This window comes from Canis lupus, chromosome 1, assembly GCF_048164855.1.
Source record: "Canis lupus baileyi chromosome 1, mCanLup2.hap1, whole genome shotgun sequence".
Classification (NCBI taxonomy): domain Eukaryota; kingdom Metazoa; phylum Chordata; class Mammalia; order Carnivora; family Canidae; genus Canis; species Canis lupus.
Genome location: NC_132838.1, coordinates 36,501,506 through 36,520,973, shown reverse-complemented (window position 1 = coordinate 36,520,973; position 19,468 = coordinate 36,501,506). Strand labels below are relative to the sequence as shown.

At 40.7% G+C, this 19,468-nt stretch overlaps 1 protein-coding gene across 16 annotated transcripts in view; it reads right to left on the bottom strand.

Moving 5' to 3' along the window:
• Positions 1–1,280: 1,280 nt before the first annotated feature.
• Positions 1,281–19,468, bottom strand: part of STX11 (syntaxin 11) — a 44,739-nt gene continuing 26,551 nt past the window's right edge. For 10 of the 16 annotated variants that reach the window (XM_072826608.1, XM_072826615.1, XM_072826616.1 and 7 more), the window contains one exon: positions 1,281–3,279. In XM_072826608.1, coding sequence (XP_072682709.1) covers positions 2,411–3,279 — 869 coding nt within the window. In that variant the 3' untranslated portion in view covers positions 1,281–2,410. Of the gene's footprint in view, positions 3,280–4,261; positions 4,338–6,544; positions 6,753–17,881; positions 18,070–18,166; positions 18,230–18,463; positions 18,518–19,468 lie in introns of those variants that run through there. The other 6 variants (XM_072826626.1, XM_072826618.1, XM_072826633.1 and 3 more) reach the window with 3 other exon arrangements.

Below are 19,468 nucleotides of genomic sequence, written 5' to 3'. Positions count from 1 at the left end.
GTTGTTGTTGTTGTTGTAGAAAAATAAGCCCTAAAATTCAAAGAAGATAGGTCTTGGTTTCTTTATTCCATTTTATTAAAGACTATCAGCAGAAAAATAAGCATTTGTTTTTCCTCAGAAGTTAATAACTATGAACTTACTAAGTAACAGCTCAGTCTATCAAAAAGCTATGTAATAATAATAATAAACACAGGTGGCCTTTACTTCTTACAGCAACTAGATGAAGTAGGCCTTATTATGTCGATTTTACAGATAAGGAAATTGAGGCACAAACAGGTTAAGTACTGTGCCCAAATCATGCAGCTAGTATGTGGCAGAGTCAGGATTTAAACTGAACAGAGGTCATGAATTGGTGCTCTTAACTACTATGCAACACTCTAGAGAGTTACTAAAAAGCAGGAAGAAAAATTCTTACCTTGTCACAGGCAGCAGTTCACTAGTCTCTTACTAAATTAAAGTTGTCTTTACTTAATTGTCCAATGTGAAATGTGGAAAATTAAAAAATACACAGAGTGTGCAAACTCGTTTACTTTTATAACTGGTTCTAGGCAAAGAAAATGCTCTATGGGTTTAAAGACGTCAAATTCATGAACTCTTCTCTCTCAGGGAAACTAGCTCGTGGTCTATATTCACAATATCACTTCTGTACAATGAAAGACCTAACAATGGAGCTGTGTGAAGACTTTTTCTTTTTAGGGTAAAGGAATTTGGTTAAAAGTGAAACATATCCATCGGGTTAGCTGAGAAAGAAATTGGGAGAAATCTGAGAGGAGCCAGGTGGAACTTGGCTTCCATAATTCTCATATTTAACCATGAAATTAAAATTAGGTGCAAGGCTAGATTTTCATGGCCACAAACAGGTTCATCAGTGAGTTTCAAAGAGTCCACATGCTCTTCTTTCCACTCCTTTTAAAATCTCACTGTTTGAAGGACTCAAGAACTTTGCTGAGTAAACTTGCTCATTCAGTAAATAATGACTGAAAATGGTTAACAGTTGACTCAGAAGGAAGACAGGAAATACGGTAATTGTGGGTAAGGGCGTCACAAAGTTTGCAAACAAAACCAAATCTCTAAAACCTGATGATTTGTGAACTACTGTAACTAACTCAGGAGAGAAAGCAGGACACCCACAAGTGAATTCTTTTTCATTTTTTCCCCTTCTATTCAGAGTTCCATCCAGATATTGCAGTCTCATGCAGCTAGTAGAAGAATTTTTAAGATTAATAACTGAAAAAGCAAATTAAGGTTTAAATGGTCAAGATATAAATACACAAAGGGGATATTATAATGTAATGTTTATTAGGCTGAATTGAAAAACATGATTATTTTATTTTAAATTACTCCATTTCAGTACATGAAAGGAATGGTCCCACAGTAAAACAAAAGTAGTATTTCCAAGAATGCTATTTTATTATCTCCAGTTCTTTATGCATTTTAGCCTTTAACATCTGTCTCTATCACCATAACCAACACAGAATGGTTCAAAATAGAACCGTGACTATGGAGATGGGAGTGAGATAAACTCAAAACAAGCAAACCAACACCAATGATCAGTAAAAAAGTGTTGCTGTTAATATTTATAGACCATAGTTACAAAAGTCCAGTCAAACCAATTGGTCATTATGTACATGTGTTAGTATTAGTCCTTTACATTTATATAATTATGTGCATTTGTATTACATTTATGAAAAATATACAAAACATGGCTGACTGACAATATACTTCAATTTGAATGGTTGCTCAAAACTCAGTGCTTAAAAGTATTTGGAAAAAATCCAAAATATACTGTGATGGGAGATACTAAAAGTGAAAGATATAAGGAAATAATGAGTTTGTTAAATGTGATTTTAGTAAGTAGGGGAGGTGAGCAGATAAAAGGTATACCTCTAGGCAGGAATCTCACAGGACAAGCCAGATGAAGAATCAGACATGGAAGAGGTACGGTTTTCTCCAAGATCAATGTCATGTGAACTTGAACAGAACCAAGGGACTTTCAGGATAAAGTAAATGAATTTAAGTCTTGATAATGCGTTCATACTATCCGCCAATACAGAACCGACTTCCTCCTAGAGTTTTGTTAGGAAGCAAGCCTTGGGCATCTAGCCTACAGCAAGCTTACAGCCTCAGGGTGCCGCGTGCCATATGACCTCGCACAACTCCGGCAGGTGTCTGTCCTCACTGAAGAGACACCGGATGGCATCCGCCACCTTCCCCAACACAAGCTGGGTTGGAATTCTCGCACCTCAAAATGCTTCTTGCTCTAAGGACAGAAGGCCCTAGACTTCTGGGGCAGCTCGCCCCTGTGCAGAGGTCCCCCAAATCCTCCCCGGTGCGCTTCCCGGCCACTCCCGTCAGGGGTGGGGTGGGGTGCGGCGGGGTGCGGCGGGGTGCGGCGGCGGGGGCCCACCGGCTAGTTGAGGCAGGGGCAGCAGAAGCAGCAGAGGGTCCGGCAGGGGTTCTTCCTCGTGTACTGCACGGCCTTGCGCACCTGCACCTTGGCCTGGCCGGTGTAGTCGAGGGTCTTCTGCACGTTGAGCTCGATGACGTTCAAGGTGTCGGCCTGCTCCTCCACCAGCACCGCCATCTGCACGAAGAGCTTGCGCACCTCCTGGATGCGGCTCTCCAGGCGCAGCAGCTCGCGGTGGCGGCTCTCGATCTCGTTGAGGGCCGCCCGCGCCCCCTTCACGTCGGCCAGCAAATTCTCGGAGAACACGTCCCACTTGCCCTGCTCGATCATGTCCTCGATCTGGTCGTCCGAGACGTCCTTGCCCATGATCTCCAGCTGGCGCTGGATGCGGATCTTGCAGTTGTCGCGCTGCTTCACCTCGGCCTGGTTGTAGCCCTGCATGGCGTGCTGGAAGGTGCGCGTGAGCGCGTTGTACTGCGCCCGCGAGATGCGCGCCACCGCCGAGTGGGCGCCGTGCACCTCCTCGGCCTCCTCGCCCCGCGCCTTCAGGGCGCGCAGCTTGCGGTGGATGTTCTCGCTGCGGGCCTTGATGTCCTTGGCAATGGAGCTGGTGTCGTGCTTGATGCTGCTGAGGCGCCGAATGGACGTGAGGAAGCGGGTGTTCTGCTTTCCCAGCCGCTTCACGTCGGTCATCAGCTGCTGGTTTTCCTCCTGGAGGTCCTGGATGTCTCGGTACAAGGACTCCAGGATGTGGTCCGTCTCGAACACGACGTCCTCGTGGGGCGGGTCGAACTCCGCGTCCCTGGCTGGGAACTGCTGGTCATAGCTCTTGGTCAGCTCCAGCATCTCGGCCAGCCGGTCCTTCATCGTGCCTGCAAGGAGAGACCCGGTTAGACGCCTCCGGGAGCCAACTGCGGCGTAAAATAGAGAAACCTGTGCACGCGCTCCCGAGTCTTTGTTCTCTTTTTTTTTTTTTTTTTTAGGATTTATTTATTCATGAGAGACACAGAGAGAGAGGGGCAGAGACACAGGCAGAGGGAGAAGCAGGCTCCATGCAGGGAGCCCCACGTGGGACTCAATCCTGGGCCTCCAGGACCACACCCCGGGCTGAAGGCGGCGCTAAACCGCTGCGCCACCAGGGCTGCCCCCGAGTCTTTGTTCTTGGGTGCAGGCAACAATTCTAGGACATTTTGCTTACGAGAAAAGGACTAACGTGACCCAGGGGCGTGAACACAATTGTACTTCACAGCCCATAAGGCATCTGCAGCTCATTGTTACAGGCGCCCGGCACTCCATCAGCAATGTAAAATTTCAGATTGCATCAGGAACCAGTCACTCTTTCTTGCTTTATGCTTTGCAATAATCGCAAATCAAAAGAGGCACGTTAAAAGGAAAAAGGAGAAGACAATATTTGGAAGGATAAAAATTTTTAAACGAGGACAAGACTGTGTGGGCCAGCTCTAACTGCTGTGTTTTTGTTTTGTCTATTGCCGCAACTGGTGAGCATGCCCGGTCCCATGCAGTGTCACAGTTCTTAAAACAGTTACCATATATATATCAATCATGGTTTAAAAATTCTTTCTCTCAAAAAGGTTATACAAGTAAAACATGCTTGAAGTTAAACAATGAAATAAAGACAAAAATCTAATGAGGAAGTATAATATTTGGACGTTGAAATTTCCTTGCTCTTCTGTTCATTATCAGTGATACAGACTTCAGTTTGAGTGCCTGTTTTGGGGGTGGGGGGAAATCTGAAAATATATTCTGACGGAAGATATTAAAAGTGAAAGAGATATAAAGTAGTTAAGTGTTTAATGTGATTTTAATAAGTAGGAGAAGTGAGCAGAAACATACCCATCTAGGCAGCAATCACATAGCAGAACCAGATGAAGAGTCAGAAATGAAAGGCGTTCAGTTTTTCCCAAGGTCCCTAGTGGCAAAAAGCATTAACTACTTAAGAAAAATTTTTAATAGAAAAAAAATTTTTAAAGATATTATTTATTTATTTGACAGAGAGAGAGAAAGAAAGCACAAGTACAGGGAGCAGCAGAGGGAGAGGGAGAAGCGGACTCCCGGCTGAGCAGGGAGCCTGACGCAAGGCTCAATTCCAGAACCCTGAGATTATGACCTGACCCGAAGGCAAACACTTAACCGACTGAGCCACCCAAGCACCCCTGGAAAATTTCAATTACACATAACCCTAGTAGCAGTAACAGAACACACTCCATTTAACCATCACACCGTAACAATAGTTGTACTTTTGTTGTTGTTGTTATGCACATGTTGGTATTTTATTCACATCTGAATGCTAAGCACCTTACTTAAATATACAATATTCATTTAAATGCATATGAAGGCTCTCAGATGCTGCCTAACCTCAGTTCCCAAGAAAGAGTCTGAAGCAAATTTTATGGGCCAACATATTATTACTAGTGATATAATCCCAGGGCCACCAAGGTGAGGCAGAAAACGGAAGTGAGGTGGGAAAGAATTGAGACAAGTACTAAGCAGGCTTCAGCGTCACAAGACAACAGTTGCTTAGTCTCACAAGAAGTCACCAGAAAGACCTGGAATAGTCCACAAGGATGAGAAAAAGGGAGTTATTTATTTATTGGTTCCTTCCTGTCTCCTGTCTTGTCAAATTTCATCCAATGGACATTAAAACCTCGGTACACTTTCAGGTTGTGTATTCCACATCCTCAGGGCAGCCACTGGGGAAACCAAGTCCTATGCCCATCGTGACCTGGTGCTTCTCTGAAACCAGACATAAGGGCACCTAAGCCTCTGTGGGTGCAGAGGTCACCCTGGAGCTGTGGCGGCCTCCACCACAGCGGATGTTACGGAGGCCTTGCCAAAGTCTGGTCCTCACAGAAGGCTGAGAAAGATAGCAGTGTTAGGGGATGAGGTGACAGAGGAAGGAGCTGGGCTCTTGGTTCTTCTCTGATCAGACAGCCAAGAACTAGAGGGTAGTTGAGACTCAGCAAATCAGGGAGGAGTATAAACTGGAGGAGTATAAACTGGATCTGGATCAGATGTACACACCGATGAACACAGATACTACTTTTATAGTGGAATTGTGCATCTGTGTATACATTCAGGTGTTATCTGCAATATAGAATTCCCATGTTTTCATCAGGATGGTTCTTTTCTTTTCTTTTCTTTTTTAAGATTTTATTTATTTATTCATGAGAGACACAGAGAGAGGCAGAGACACAGACAGAGGAACAGGTTCCATGCAAGGATGCCCGACGTGGGATTCAATCCCGGGACTCCAGGATCACACCCTGGGCTGAAGGCAGGCGCTAAACCCTGAGCCATCCAGGGATCCCCCGATCAGGGTTGTTCTAATTTGTCTCTACATACGAAGTAAAATAATATTTTCTATGTCCACATTTTTTCCAGGGAAGTGAAAAACTTTCATTTTTAGTAGCATGTATATATGCCAAAATAATGAACATTTTCCCCTTACGCACAAGATTTTGTGGCTAGAAAGATTCTCTTTCTACTACATAATTTGTAGGAAAGAAGGAAAATATAGTAGCACTTAACGGATACTCAATCTATGAGGGATCTTAATCTCAAATTTAAAGCTTCTCTCAAGTTGAAGTAATTAATTTTATTTCACCATGAAATGCTGACAAGTTGGATTTAGTGATAAATGGCAAGTGGTGAAATATTAACCATGGCCTCTCATCTGCTATGATCATTATTTACATAAATTAAGCAGAGGTTTTATTCAAGATGATGATTTTTAACATCCTGCTTAAAATGCCATTTCTGCTCTGGTGACAAGAATCAATACCAGAACCTCTCAATGATAAGGAAGTGACTCTCCTAGAGGCAAGACAGAGCGGCAGAAAAAAAGATCCAGGCTGGACGACAACTATGCCATCCCCCAGCCTGAATTTCCTGATGCCCAAAAATGTTGTCACTTTGAACAAAATCTAAAGGCAAACCACAAATTGGGGGAAACTGCAACATAGGCAGGCAATGGGTTAACAGACTTAATTAATATACCAAAACCTCCTGCCAAAACAAAACTAAACAAAACCACTTGCCCAAAGACAATGAAAAGCCAATTCATATGTGAAGAAAGCTAAATGCTAGAGGAGTAGCTGATACATATCAGGTACTTACTGTAATACCAACTGCTTTCTAGGCACTTGTCATGTGATATCCTCTTTAATCTTCATACAGACTCCATGAAGTAAGTATTGTCATTATCAGAGCTGGTACGTGAGCAGAGGGAGATTAAAGAATTTACCCATGGTTGTCAGGAAGTGAACACTTGGGCCCCAGAGCAGCCCTACTTAGCCACTACACTAAACTTCTTCAATAAATATATAAAAGAGAGTCATGAAGGATTTCACTATTAAACAAGGAAATGCAAATTTAACCACTGCAATTTTTCCTCCTACCAAATTGCCAGGATTTAAAAAATAACAATACTGTTTAAAATTGGTGAGGATTCTGAGAACTCTGAAAAAATGCTGGTAGGACAGCAAATTGATAGAATCTTCCTGGAGGGGAGGTGAGCAACATGTATTTTTAAAATGTGTATTTGTTTTGCCCCATGTACATTTATTCTAAAATATATATGCAAATGTGTGTGAAGCCCATTGCTGTAAATAGTTCCATAGTCATGCTGTTTTTACAGAAATTCAGAAATGCTTTAAATGTAAAAAAATGAGGTACTGGCTGCTAAATCATCACAGTTTAGAAGGCTACCGAATGGTAGGAAAGTATAAATACCATCTTAGGTAGAAAAGCTAGGTAAGGAAAAGAGAACATGTAGCGGTACTACACATACATGCTGAAACAAAGACTTGAATAATATACATCAAAATGTTAATAGTTGTTTTCTTTGAATTGTGGAATTATAAATGGTTTTAATTACTTCCTTGTGCTTTTATGTATTTTCCAAAATTTTTATGATGCCCATGTAGATTTTATAATTAAATAAAATCTCACAAAGCTATAAATGTTATTCGCTTAAAGGACTAAACCCTTAACATCCTTCTTTAAGACATGCAACTGATTGCAATGCATATGTCTTAATGCCTTATGTGACGTGGACAAAATACATTAGTTAGCTGGTATGGAGTTGAGCTGTATCTATCTGGTTAGGTTAGTATCCAATATATTCTACTACACATCAGGTAAATAGTACAGAGAATGTATACATTTTGAGAACAAGGTAAGAACAGGTGTTATCCTTGCTTCTTGACCAAGACTTAGGAGGCACTACAAGGTAACGGGTGGTTAAGGTAAAGCACCACACACCACAACATTAGGAACCCATTTGTTGGTCTCTCACTAGTCCTAGACAGGTCCCATGCTCTGGGTTGCACTCCTAAAGCCATGAAAAAGCCATGGGGGAATCATCTCATTTATAATATCAGGAGAAAAACACACTTCAATCACACAGAAGATGGCCTTGGAAGATGTTCAGAAATAGTTATTCCTTCTCAAGACCTGAAAACCATAAAGGCATGGATCCTAAATCAAGTGCAGGCCTAAGCTCATTTGAAGGCTCAAGTCCATAATCAGGTAAGGGGAGTGAAAGGAACAGTGTAGGGAAGTGAAGATTCTCTATGGAGGTATAAACAAGAAGGTGGCCTTTACCTTGCCTTCCTACCAACCTTGCCTGACCCAGCCCAACCCAGATTAGTAGGTCCACTGACCCAGAGGTCTCCTGGTTGCCAGGGAGCATTCAGAAAACTACAACAGAAAGCCAGTCAAACAGGAAACCATCAAAATCTAGAGGAGAACCCAGGCAGTAAACTCTCTGACATGGGCCACAGCAACTTCTTACTACATATGTCTCCCAAGGCAAGGGAAACAAAAGCAAAAATAAACTACAGGGACTTGATCAAAATAAAAAGCTTCTGCACCGAGAAGGAAGCAATCAACAAAACTAAAAGGCAACCTATCGAATGGGAGAAGGTATTTGCAAATGACATATCTGATAAAGGGTTAGTATCCAAAATATATAAAGAATCATGTTTTAGGATTTTATTTATTTATGTGTGTGAGACAGAGAGAGGGCATGCAGGGGAGAGGAGCACAGGGAGAGGGAGAAGCAGAGTCCCCACTGAGCAGGAAGCTTGACACAGGGCTCAATGCAGGACTCAATCCCAGGACCCTGAGATCGTGACTTGATCCGAAATCAAGAGTCAGACACTCAACACAATGAGCCACCAGGCACCCCCAGGAAACAGACACTTAACTATAGAGAACAAACAGAGAGTTGTTGGTGGGTGGCAGGGTGGGTTAAGAGGGTGATGGGTATTAAGGAGGGCACTTGTGATGAGCACTGGGTGTTATATGTAAGTGATGACTCACTAAATTCTACATCTGAAACTAATTACACTTTATGTTAACTGACTGGAATTTAAATTAAAATTTGGGGAAAAAATTTAAAAATAAAATATAAATATAAAAAATAGAGGAAAAAAAGTCAACCAAGAAGCTGCTTATTTCTAAGAATCTCGCCTCAAAAGGTTAAAATGTATTCCTTGCTGTAGTTATACCAAAATACAGAAGTAGGCACCAAAAGAACATCAAATTAACCTATACCTCCAGTAGCTTGATTTTATACTGTGAAATACTAAGAAGGAAACTACAATAAATGAGAAGGAAAAATTAAACAATTCTATTGACCATCCTGTCTCAGTATGGTAAAGAATAATCTAATACATTTTAGTAAATTATATTCATAAAGTTGCTAAAGTAAATCCTGCTTTGAGTTACATAAGATGAAAAATTCAAACTAAATTTTATGACCAACTACCAGAAATCTTGTGGCTTTTAATTTTTTTTTCAGGCATGCATATCATCTGTCCTGAGAACAAGGTCCCACAAGGAAGAAAGGGAAAATTGCATAAACCTTCTTTCATTGGGCAATTAGTTTATGTACAAAGAAAAATAGGAACAGAGAACTGATGGTAGCTCAGAGGTTCCCAGACTTTAGGAGGCAATAGAATCTTCTGGAGAGCTGCAAACACTAAAGATGCTTGGGTCCCTAGAGTTTTTGACTCAGTACTTCTAGGATGATCTTCAGGTGATTCCACTGTACACTCAAACTTGTGACCCATGCTATAGATAACTATCATGACAGCTTCTTATTTATAAACATAATGCAATTCTGGACAACTTATAAAAGTCCTCAGGTTGGGGGGCAGTCTTCATGAGCAAACTTGATAGGAAAAGATTCAGAAAGACAGGATAAGAAAGATTCAGAAGTCAGGTTTGCACACACTCAGAAGGTCAATGAGTGGGGGTCTGAATACATAAATAACCCATATGCCCGGGGCTACAAAGAACCACCACGAAAGCTCTTCTGTGCTTCTAAGGGAACTAGCTGTAAACAGAACACATGGTCATATCTCTGATTGTAAAAGAGAAACTTCATGCTTTCTTACTCTAAGAGAAACAAGAACAAAAATGCTCATACATTGTTATAGGCTAAATTGTATCACCCACCCAAATTCATATATTGAAGCTCTAACCTCAACACCTAAGAATGCAAGACCTTATTTGGAGATAAGGTCTTTAAAGAGAGAATTTAAAAGGAGGTCTTTATATAATCTATGTATTATTATACACTAAGCAATACATACATTTTTAGAAAGATTTTATTTATTTTATTCATGAGAGACACACAGAGAGAGGCAGAGACATAGGCAGAGGGAGAAGCAGGCTCCCTGTGGGGCCCAATGTGGGACTCAATCCCAGGACCCCGGGATCACAACCTGAGCCAAAGGCAGCCGCTCAACCACTGAGCCACCCAGGGGTCCCTAAGCAATACATACATTAAGCAAATTTTACCTACTCCCAGAAAACAAAAACTTCCTTTGTTTCACAGCAATATGTTAAAGTATTTTTACAAGTAGTGAGAAGCTTCAGATGTGGGGATACACAATTCAATGCAGGGAAATGTGTCAACCATGTGAGGTTTATTACAAAGATCAACTTGTAGATTACAGGAGGTGAACAAATCCAAAAGCACGGAAGGACCTCCCTTTCTGTATTTATGACAAAGAAATGTTTTAGAAACTTTATTCCTGGGCAGCCTGGGTGGCTCAGTGGTTTAGCGCTGCCTTCAGCCCACGGCATGATCCTGGAGACCTGGGATCAAATCCCATGTCGGGCTCCCTGCATGGAGCCTGCTTCTCCCTCTGCCTGTGTTTCTGCCTCTCTCTTTCTCTGTCTCTCATGAATAAATAAATAAATAAAATCTTAAAAAAAAAAAAAAGAAAGAAACTTTATTCTTCTTTACTTGAGTTCAGAAAGTTTAGGATTCTTGCTTCAATGGGAACTTAAAAAACACATTTAGAGAGAGAGACACACACACACACATATAGGCTTTGTATAAAGTCATCAGCCATTAATGAAACTAAAAAGATCCAGCCCCATAATAGATGCTCCAAATGAGGACTTTTGACTCCCTTACTTCAATAATGAAGTGTCCATATTCTCATTTTCTGATTGTATAATCTGTATCTCCTATGTCCTGATTCTACGGCAATACTTTAAGTCTTGTAAACATAAAATGATGATTACAAATCAGAATGTGTCTTTATGTCTAGGCCCACCACTGGTCCATATGGAACCTTAAGAGCCATTGTGTAGGGTCCATATGACATTCTTGTGAATGCTAGAAGGGTGCCCCTTTCTCTGAGTGATGCGGCCCTGCATAGGGCACAGCATCTCCATCTGGAGAACTGGGTATGGGATGGGCTTCCAGTCACTCTCATCTTCGTGGCGAGTCAACCCTTGTACTGGGCACAGTCTGCACAGCCCTGTGTGGTCACCCTGAGTACTCCCTTCTTGACTCTCCTGCCAGGAGAGTCTCATAGGGGCCAGGAAGTCCCATAGGTCCTATGTCATGGTAAGTTAGCAGTTAGTTACCTTCCAGGACACAGCATAGGAACACAACAAGTGTACTTTCACAAACGGGTTGATTCAGATCCACAAATAATAATTTCAGTCAAATGAGTAAAACCTGGCATTCTGCCCTGTTTCTTGATTTAAAAAATGACACATCGAAGAGGTAAAAATCCTTCTCTGAGCTTCTGAAAATTATAGGCTAAAATAGAAAGAGTTCCTAAAAAGATTTATCTTCTTACTGTTCTAAAGTTAATTTTAAAAAAAGTTGTATCGAATCCAAAGTGCACTGGCAAGAACACATTTAATTGTTTAATTTCTTGCGGTTCACTCAAGGCACAATCTGAGAGTCTGAGGAGTGTTAGTAGAGATGAATTATAATTATACAAGTCTGAGGCTAGAAATATTTCTTTTCCCCCTCTTCGCTAAAGCAAAACCAGAAGTTTTTCCAAAGCATTTTTCGGGGAATCTAATCTAAAAGAGCAGATAGCCTCCACTTTTTAGTCACTCTATTCATTTGATGCTTCCTGAAACTTTCACTTTTCAGTTCCCTCAATCAGATTTTTCAGCCAGTGTTTGAAGAGAAGGCAATCCCGTATGCATGGCCAGTAAACAGCCAGTGGGCAGTAGGAAGTAGGAACTTTACTTGCAGCAATATGCTTTCAGATGCATCCTGCAGATATGCACTGTAAATCAAAGTAGCTACTCCTCTACTCATCAGCCTATACATTCTGCTCTAGAGCTTACATTGATCAGCTATATCAGTACTTGTAGAGCATCCAACACAGTGCTAAGAACTGTGCAGTCCCTATGAGGCCCTATTGTCATCCCTGTTTTACAGGAGAGGAAATTTGAAGCCTAATGAATTAAGCAACTTACCTAATGTCACACACTTAATAAATGTGGAGCTGAGGCCTGAATCCAGAAAAACTGACTTGAGCCCATCTGTAAACCATAAAGCTACATTAGATTCTTTTTCCAGTGATTCCCTGATAAAGGCTTTGAAATCTTTACTCTTCCTGTGACATACTCCATTATTATATTTATGTAATATATATTATATACCATTATAAAATGGAATATTACTCAGCCATCAAGAATTAAATCTTGCCATTTGCAACAATGTGGATGGACCTAGAGTGTATTATGTGCTAAGCAAAATAAGTCAATCAGAGAAAGACAAATACCATATGATTTCACTCAGATGTGGAATTTAAGAAATAAAACAGATGAAGATGGCGGGGGGAGGAAAACAAAGCATAAGAGACTCTTAAAGATAGAGAACAAACTGAGGGCTGATGGAGGGAGGTGTGTGGGGGATAGGCTAGATGGGTGATGGATATTAAGGAAGGCACATGTTCTGATGAGCACTGGGTATTGCATGTTAGCAATGAATTGCTAAATTCTACTCCTGAAACCATTATTGCACTGTAGCTACTAAATAACTAGAATTTAAACCAAAATTTGAAAAAACAAAAAGGGGGGGGAAGAAATCTTTAATCTTCTAGCAAACTATTCCCTGTCTTAGTGCATTTGAGGTGCTATAACATACCACAAACAGGGTGGCTTATAAACAACAGAAATTTATTTCTCATAACTCTGGAGGCTGGAAATCTGAGATCAGGGTGCCAGCATGGTTAGGTTCTGCATCTGATAGTGGCCAGCTTCCTGGTTCATAAATGGCTGTCTCCTCTCTGTGTGCTCATAATGCAGTAAGAACAAGCAAGTTCTCCGGGGCATCTTTCATAAGGGTACTACTCCCATTCATGAGCACCCCACCCTCATGACTTAACTGCCTTCCAAAGACCTGTTGGGGGTTAGGATTTCAACATGTGAATTTTGAAGGACCCAAGCATTCAGACCATACTGTTCCCCAATCAAGGTTTTATATGTGCAACAATTATTAGCATCTAAAAACTTAGATCTGAATGAACTCATGGAAACTTTTGCAACATCAGAACCATTACCTTCTTTGTCATAAACTTCCTCACATCAGAATTTCCCCAACATTGCAAAGCTTTCATTATTAGAGCCTCTGTTACCCTATCAGACAAGAGTAACTCATCGCAATTTGCCAAAAGTCCACAGAATTAACAGTCATAGATAATTCTCTTATAACAAAGATTTACTGTAGTTAAGACTGACTCAACTGTTGAAATAACCTAGCACTGATCTTGGGAATAGAAATTTTACAGCCAGGAGCATGGAAGTGATAACAGAAGAAAGGCTAATGAATGAGGTTGGTAAGGGAAAGAGTAAAGGTAATAGAATTCCAGGGTCAAGGTTTGAATTGTCTATACAAGTTTTTCCACTCTTATCTGTATGAGGATTTACAAACAAGAACCAGTTACTGTATTCCACATCTGATTTGGCTTTGGCCCTGGAATGTGAAGCAAAATACAGAAGGAATCCAATGTAGAAAGAAAACATTGTGGGGAATAAATGTTTAGTCCAATATGTCTTTGATTAAACTTTCATATTTTATAAATATTCCACAGGGTATTTTGTTTAAAAAAAGGAAATCAGTAGAGTTTTCAAGAATCATTAATGGCCTTTTCTTTCCCAACTCATAATAGCAGCTGAGGACCATCCCACAGAATTTTTAGATTTTTTTTCCTCTTCCTCTTTCACTGAGACAAAGTCTTGTGAGTCACTGATTCTCATCCTGTTGGCTGCTTACTCCTCTTCAGTTCTTCAAGGAAACAAATTATTATTTCTAGCTGATAATTTGTACATGATTGCAGAAAAATCTGTTACCCAACATCATCAATGCAGGTTTTTCCCTGTAAATGACCTTTACTTAAGTGAGTCTTCTCCCTTCAAATATGAGAGGATGAGAGGTGTTCATTCATTTTTGTTGGAAATCCTCTTCTAAAATGCACTTACTCAGCCATTAGAAACGACAAATACCCACCATTTGCTTCAACGTGGATGGAACTGGAGGGTATTATGCTGAGTGAAGTAAGTCAGTCGGAGAAGGACAAACATTATATGTTCTCATTCATTTGGGGAATATAAATAATAGTGAAAGGGAATATAAGGGAAGGGAGAAGAAATGTGTGGGAAATATCAGAAAGGGAAACAGAACGTAAAGACTGCTAACTCTGGGAAACGAACTAGGGGTGGTAGAAGGGGAGAAGGGTGGGGGGTGGGAGTGAATGGGTGACGGGCACTGGGGGTTATTCTGTATGTTAGTAAATTGAACACCAATAAAAAAATAAATTAAAAAAAATAATAAAATAAAATAAAAAATAAAATGCACTGATGTACTTTTCTTCTTCAAAGAGGGGACTTTGGATACAATTTATTGGTGACTCAGTTTGTCATTATTAACATCACTGAACCATGTGGTACACTTGCATTTGTTTTCAAATGTTTCTCTTGCCTCAGGGTTAAAATGTCAAACCTTACCTTATAACTAAGGTTATATACTGCTACTGCTACGGATATTCCTCTCATTCCCTTTACATTGGTAACAGAAATTAGGTAAGAAATTACATGGGGATCCCTGGGTGGCTCAGCAGTTTAGCGCCTGCCTTTGGCCCAGGGCGTGGTCCTGGGGTCCCAGGGCGTGGTCCTGGGGTCCCAGGATCGAGTCCCGCATTGGGCTCCCGGCGGGGAGCCTGTTTCTCCCTCTGCCTGTGTCTCTGCCTCTCTCTCTCTCGCTCTATCATGAATAAATAAATAAAATCTTAAAAAAAGAAATTATATAAAAGCCAAACATTTAATACTGGAAAGCTACATGTAGGTCAGCAACCCTCTGGAATCAAACCTATGAAGTAAAGCAAGGAAGGAAAAACAAATGTCAGTGACAAACTGAGTGTCCAATACCAGCCAGTCCCTGTGCCAGACAACTGACAGACAATCCGTCAACAATCTCACAATAACTATGTGAGGAGGGTAACAAAATTTTCAATTAACTAATAACTGGATCCTGGAAAAGTTAAGTTCCTTATCCAAGCCATCTCATTAGCAAGTGAGAAGGCTGGGATGTAGCCTACATCTGTCCAGATCCTATGTTCATGTTCTGTCCACTCAATCCGACGTTGAAGCTGTGAGGAGAGTTCAGGGTATATGATGTAAGTGTTGTTAAGAACAAATATTTGTCACCACTCTGACATTTCCCTCCCTATAGACATCTCTCTCCACTTCCTCCTGCCAAAGGACATAGAGTTGCTTATCTGACTGGTGAATCTGGAAAGAGAAATTACTTGTGGCAGCCCAGCCTCTTTTTCCCTCTTCTTTTTGAAAGTTGGTTTGCCACCAAGAACCCGTGTTCTCCTCTGCTCTGCTCCTGGGTGCAAGTGGAGATGTCTGCTGCTGGAGAGGGCAAGTCCATCTAATTCTAGGTTCAGAGACATAAAGCACAGTCCCCCTTCAATGAAGCCACTTCCTCCAACCTTGTCTTTATTGGTAACAAAGGTAACAAACACTTTGGCCTCTGACTGCTTTTTCCTATTTCAATTGGTATGGAAATCAGATGAGTAAAGGGGAAGCTATTTATTGTGTTCCCTTTTCAATCAACCCAATAATTATGTTAAGTAAAATCAGAGAAGCAGAAAAAGACTTGAGTGATTCTCTTGTACCTATATGCCTTAATTTTAAAGATGAAGAAAGAGAAGCTCATTGTATTTAAGTAACCTACAAATAATGGTGAAGAGATGGCTATTAATAAGGGGGAAACTCTTATGAAAGATGTTTCCATTTATAGCAAAAAGATTCTAAAATATGTAAAGCATTTTCAAAAGCCTGGCATATATTGGAACTTCAATAAAGGAACCTCAATAAATAATTGCTATTAATTTTACTATTTTAGTACCACATAGTCTCTGAACTATGAAAGCATCAAATTGTTAATTTCCATGATGTGATGACCATCAATTCACATCCTGTTTTCTTGACCTGACCTCCCAAGTGCCCTCACTCTTTCTCTCCAAATTTGTACATACTCTTTTGGGGAAAGTTGAAACAAAAATTCACTACACATTCTTTTCAGTTTTTTCAATCAAGAGGTATATATGACTATTCCTGAACTTCTTGAATTTGACTGTGGTCAATGGACTTGCTTTGGTCAATGGGACATCAGCAAATATGATGATGCAAGCAAGTCTCATAAGGCACTGTGCAAGAGGGCTCGCCACAGGGAGCTGCAGTACAACACAGCAAAAACTAACTGGTACAGAAATTAGTGACTACAAGTAGCACGCTGCCATAACAAAAACCTGAAACATTCATCAATGGCTTTGGGACCAGACAGCAGGTGAAAGCAGGGAGGTAGCTATTAGCAAAAATTGGGAACATGGCATTCAAAATGTTAGTGGAGGTAGGGAAGGTGATGAGAAAACCATGCAGCAGTTGGGGGAAAGGCAACACGTATTATGTAGCAGCAAGGCAGTATTTGTAGCAGCACAGAAAATTGAAAATGCACACAGTGAATGCTGGCTCCAGCTGCAAAGGTCTCCAGGCAGAAGGCTTGAAAGTGTTTGTTGAGTGCCTCTAGCTGCATATAAGGTTCTGCAAGAGACAGATGTGCTAAAACATGATCTAATTTATAAGCATTTTATAGAGCCAGTATTCACAAGATTGGAAAATAAAACCGTTTGCCTTCAGTCTCTTCAGTTGAAAGGAAATATTTTTTTATAAATTTATTTTTTATTGGTGTTCAATTTGCCAACATATAGAATAATACCCAGTGCTCATCTCATCAAGTGCCCCTCTCAGTGCCCGTCACCCAGTCACTCCCACCCCCCACCCACCTCCCTTTCTACCACCCCTAGTTCATTTCCCAGAGTTAGAAGTCTCTCATGTTGTCTCCCTTTCTGATATTTCCCACTCATTTTTTCTCCTTTCCCCTTTATTCCCTTTCATTATTTTTTATACTCCCCAAATGAATGAGACCATATAATGTTTGTCCTTCTCCGATTGACTTATTTCACTCAGCATAATGAAAGGAAAGATTTTTATAGGAAAAAGTGGCCTCAGAGTAAAGACCTTTGTGAAATTTAATGTGATGCCTCATCGACCTTCTCAGCTGGATAAAAGGGGCTCTGAGATGCCTGAAGGGGCTCTCTCACAGCAGCGTGACACTCCGCCCAAAGTAGAGAGAGAGAGAGAGAGAAATCTGTCTTGGAAAAAAGAAATGTGGATGTGAGTTTTAGGGTCAGGGACTCTATGGGATTCTTAAGAATCCACAAGGTTTTAAAGAAAGTTTTCCTGATGAGGACAAAATCAAGACAGAAATTATTCAGAGGAAGAGAGGCCTCTGTGTGCCTGCTTTTCTAGGAGCAGGAAGTGGGCTAAAGAAGCTATTTAGAAGCAGAAATAAGCCACTTCATACAGGAAAAGAGGAACGTTTCAGAAGATGGAGCCAAGAGCATTGGAGAAATAGGTACCAGTGAACTAGTCCTGAGATGCATAACTGGGCCCTAACCAATCACCACCTGGCCCAGGAGTGGAGTACCTAGCAACATGGACCTAGATAGAACTGCCATGGAACTGTGATGGTTATTTGTACCCTGTTAATGTGTTTTAGTTTTTGTTTTAATGGATTATGTCTTTTGGTTATACTTTCCCTATATTTTGTCATTATTTGTTGGGTGTGTATGGGGAGGTAACTAATTTTTTTTTTTTTTTTACTTTATTGTCTCAGGATCAAGAGTATCCACATTCAAAGAGGTATATCTGAGAAGTCCCAGAAGTGTCCAGATGTGATGTAGATCATGGATAAGCCTCTGGACTTAGAAGCTGATGCCATAATGAGACTTCTGGGAATCCTAGGATGGGGGGGAAGCATAGGAGAAATGTGAATACACTTTGCCAGAGGCAGACTATACTCAACTGCACAAAAAGGTCCACAAATTCTAGCTGTACCTCTAAGCAGGAAGTTGTGTCAACTTCTCCATCCTTTGAATCTGGGCTTGGCTGTAAGACTTGCTTTGACCAAGAAAACAATAGAAATCATGATGCAAACAGAGGCTTGAAAAACACAGCATACTGGGGCTTGCCCTCTCTTACTGCTGGGAATACTGAAACCACTACATGGAAGCTTAGGCTAGCATCCTGGAGGATGAGGACCCCAGGGAGACAAAGGCAGCTCCCAGGTCACCCACCACTAACCTGTGTGACTGAATTCAGGTGAGCCAAGCAGAAGAAATACCCAGTACTTACTTTCTGCCACATACTGTGGTAGAAGCTTTATATGAATGACCTCATTGAATCCTCCTGTGACAAATAACAGTATGATTTGTTATACTGACAAAGCTAATTGACATGCCCCACTTTAGATTTCTCTGTACTTCCTTCTTTAAAGAGGACCTAAGAGAATTACATGAATCATGGATAAACCACAATTTAAAAAAAAATAAATGCTCAGGCATTTAACATGAAAGTTTTTCGTTTGTATTTTAAAAACACAAACATAAGCAGCATGTACCAAATGATTCTCCTGATGCTCTATGTCACCTACTTGATGATCATGGTTCATTTACATACTTGAATTTTAATAGATTGTACATTTATAATATTCATTATATATAATAATGTTCATACTGCATGCAAACATTAATATAAAACGTAAACAAAAAAGAAGTATGTATTTCTTAACATGTCTGAGGACAGCCTTCCTTTCATTTGAAGATTGTGGTCATAATCAGAGTAAAGAGAGAGAGAAAAAAAAAAACGATGCTAAAAAAAGATGATCTCAGACACAAGCAGCCTCCACAAGAAAGGCCAGAAACTGTTTAGTAATGCAGTGTGCTAAGTAAGAGTTCTTGAGCAGCGGGGGCAGGACAGCACAAAGACACAGCACTTTTAACCTTGGCTTAATTTCAGTCTGATAAGAGGTTCTGAGAACTTGAAGAGCCAGTTTTGAAATGGAGGTAGATGGTTTCAAGTGTGCCACAAGTCTGTTGTTCAGATTGCCAAAATTAAGAACACTGGGCAGACAAAATGCAACTTTCAAACATGACTCCACTGCCATATGCCACACCTTCCTCTGCCATCCAGGATGACCACAGAAGTTTCTTGCTATTGTACTAAAAAAAAAAAAAAAATAGTGGGACGTGAACTAGGTTTATAAGAAACATCAGAAATTGATTATGGTCCTATTAATCTCTCCGAGTGTTAAAGGCAATCAGGATACTTCTTTTCAGAGTTGTAGAGTCTGCTTAGAAT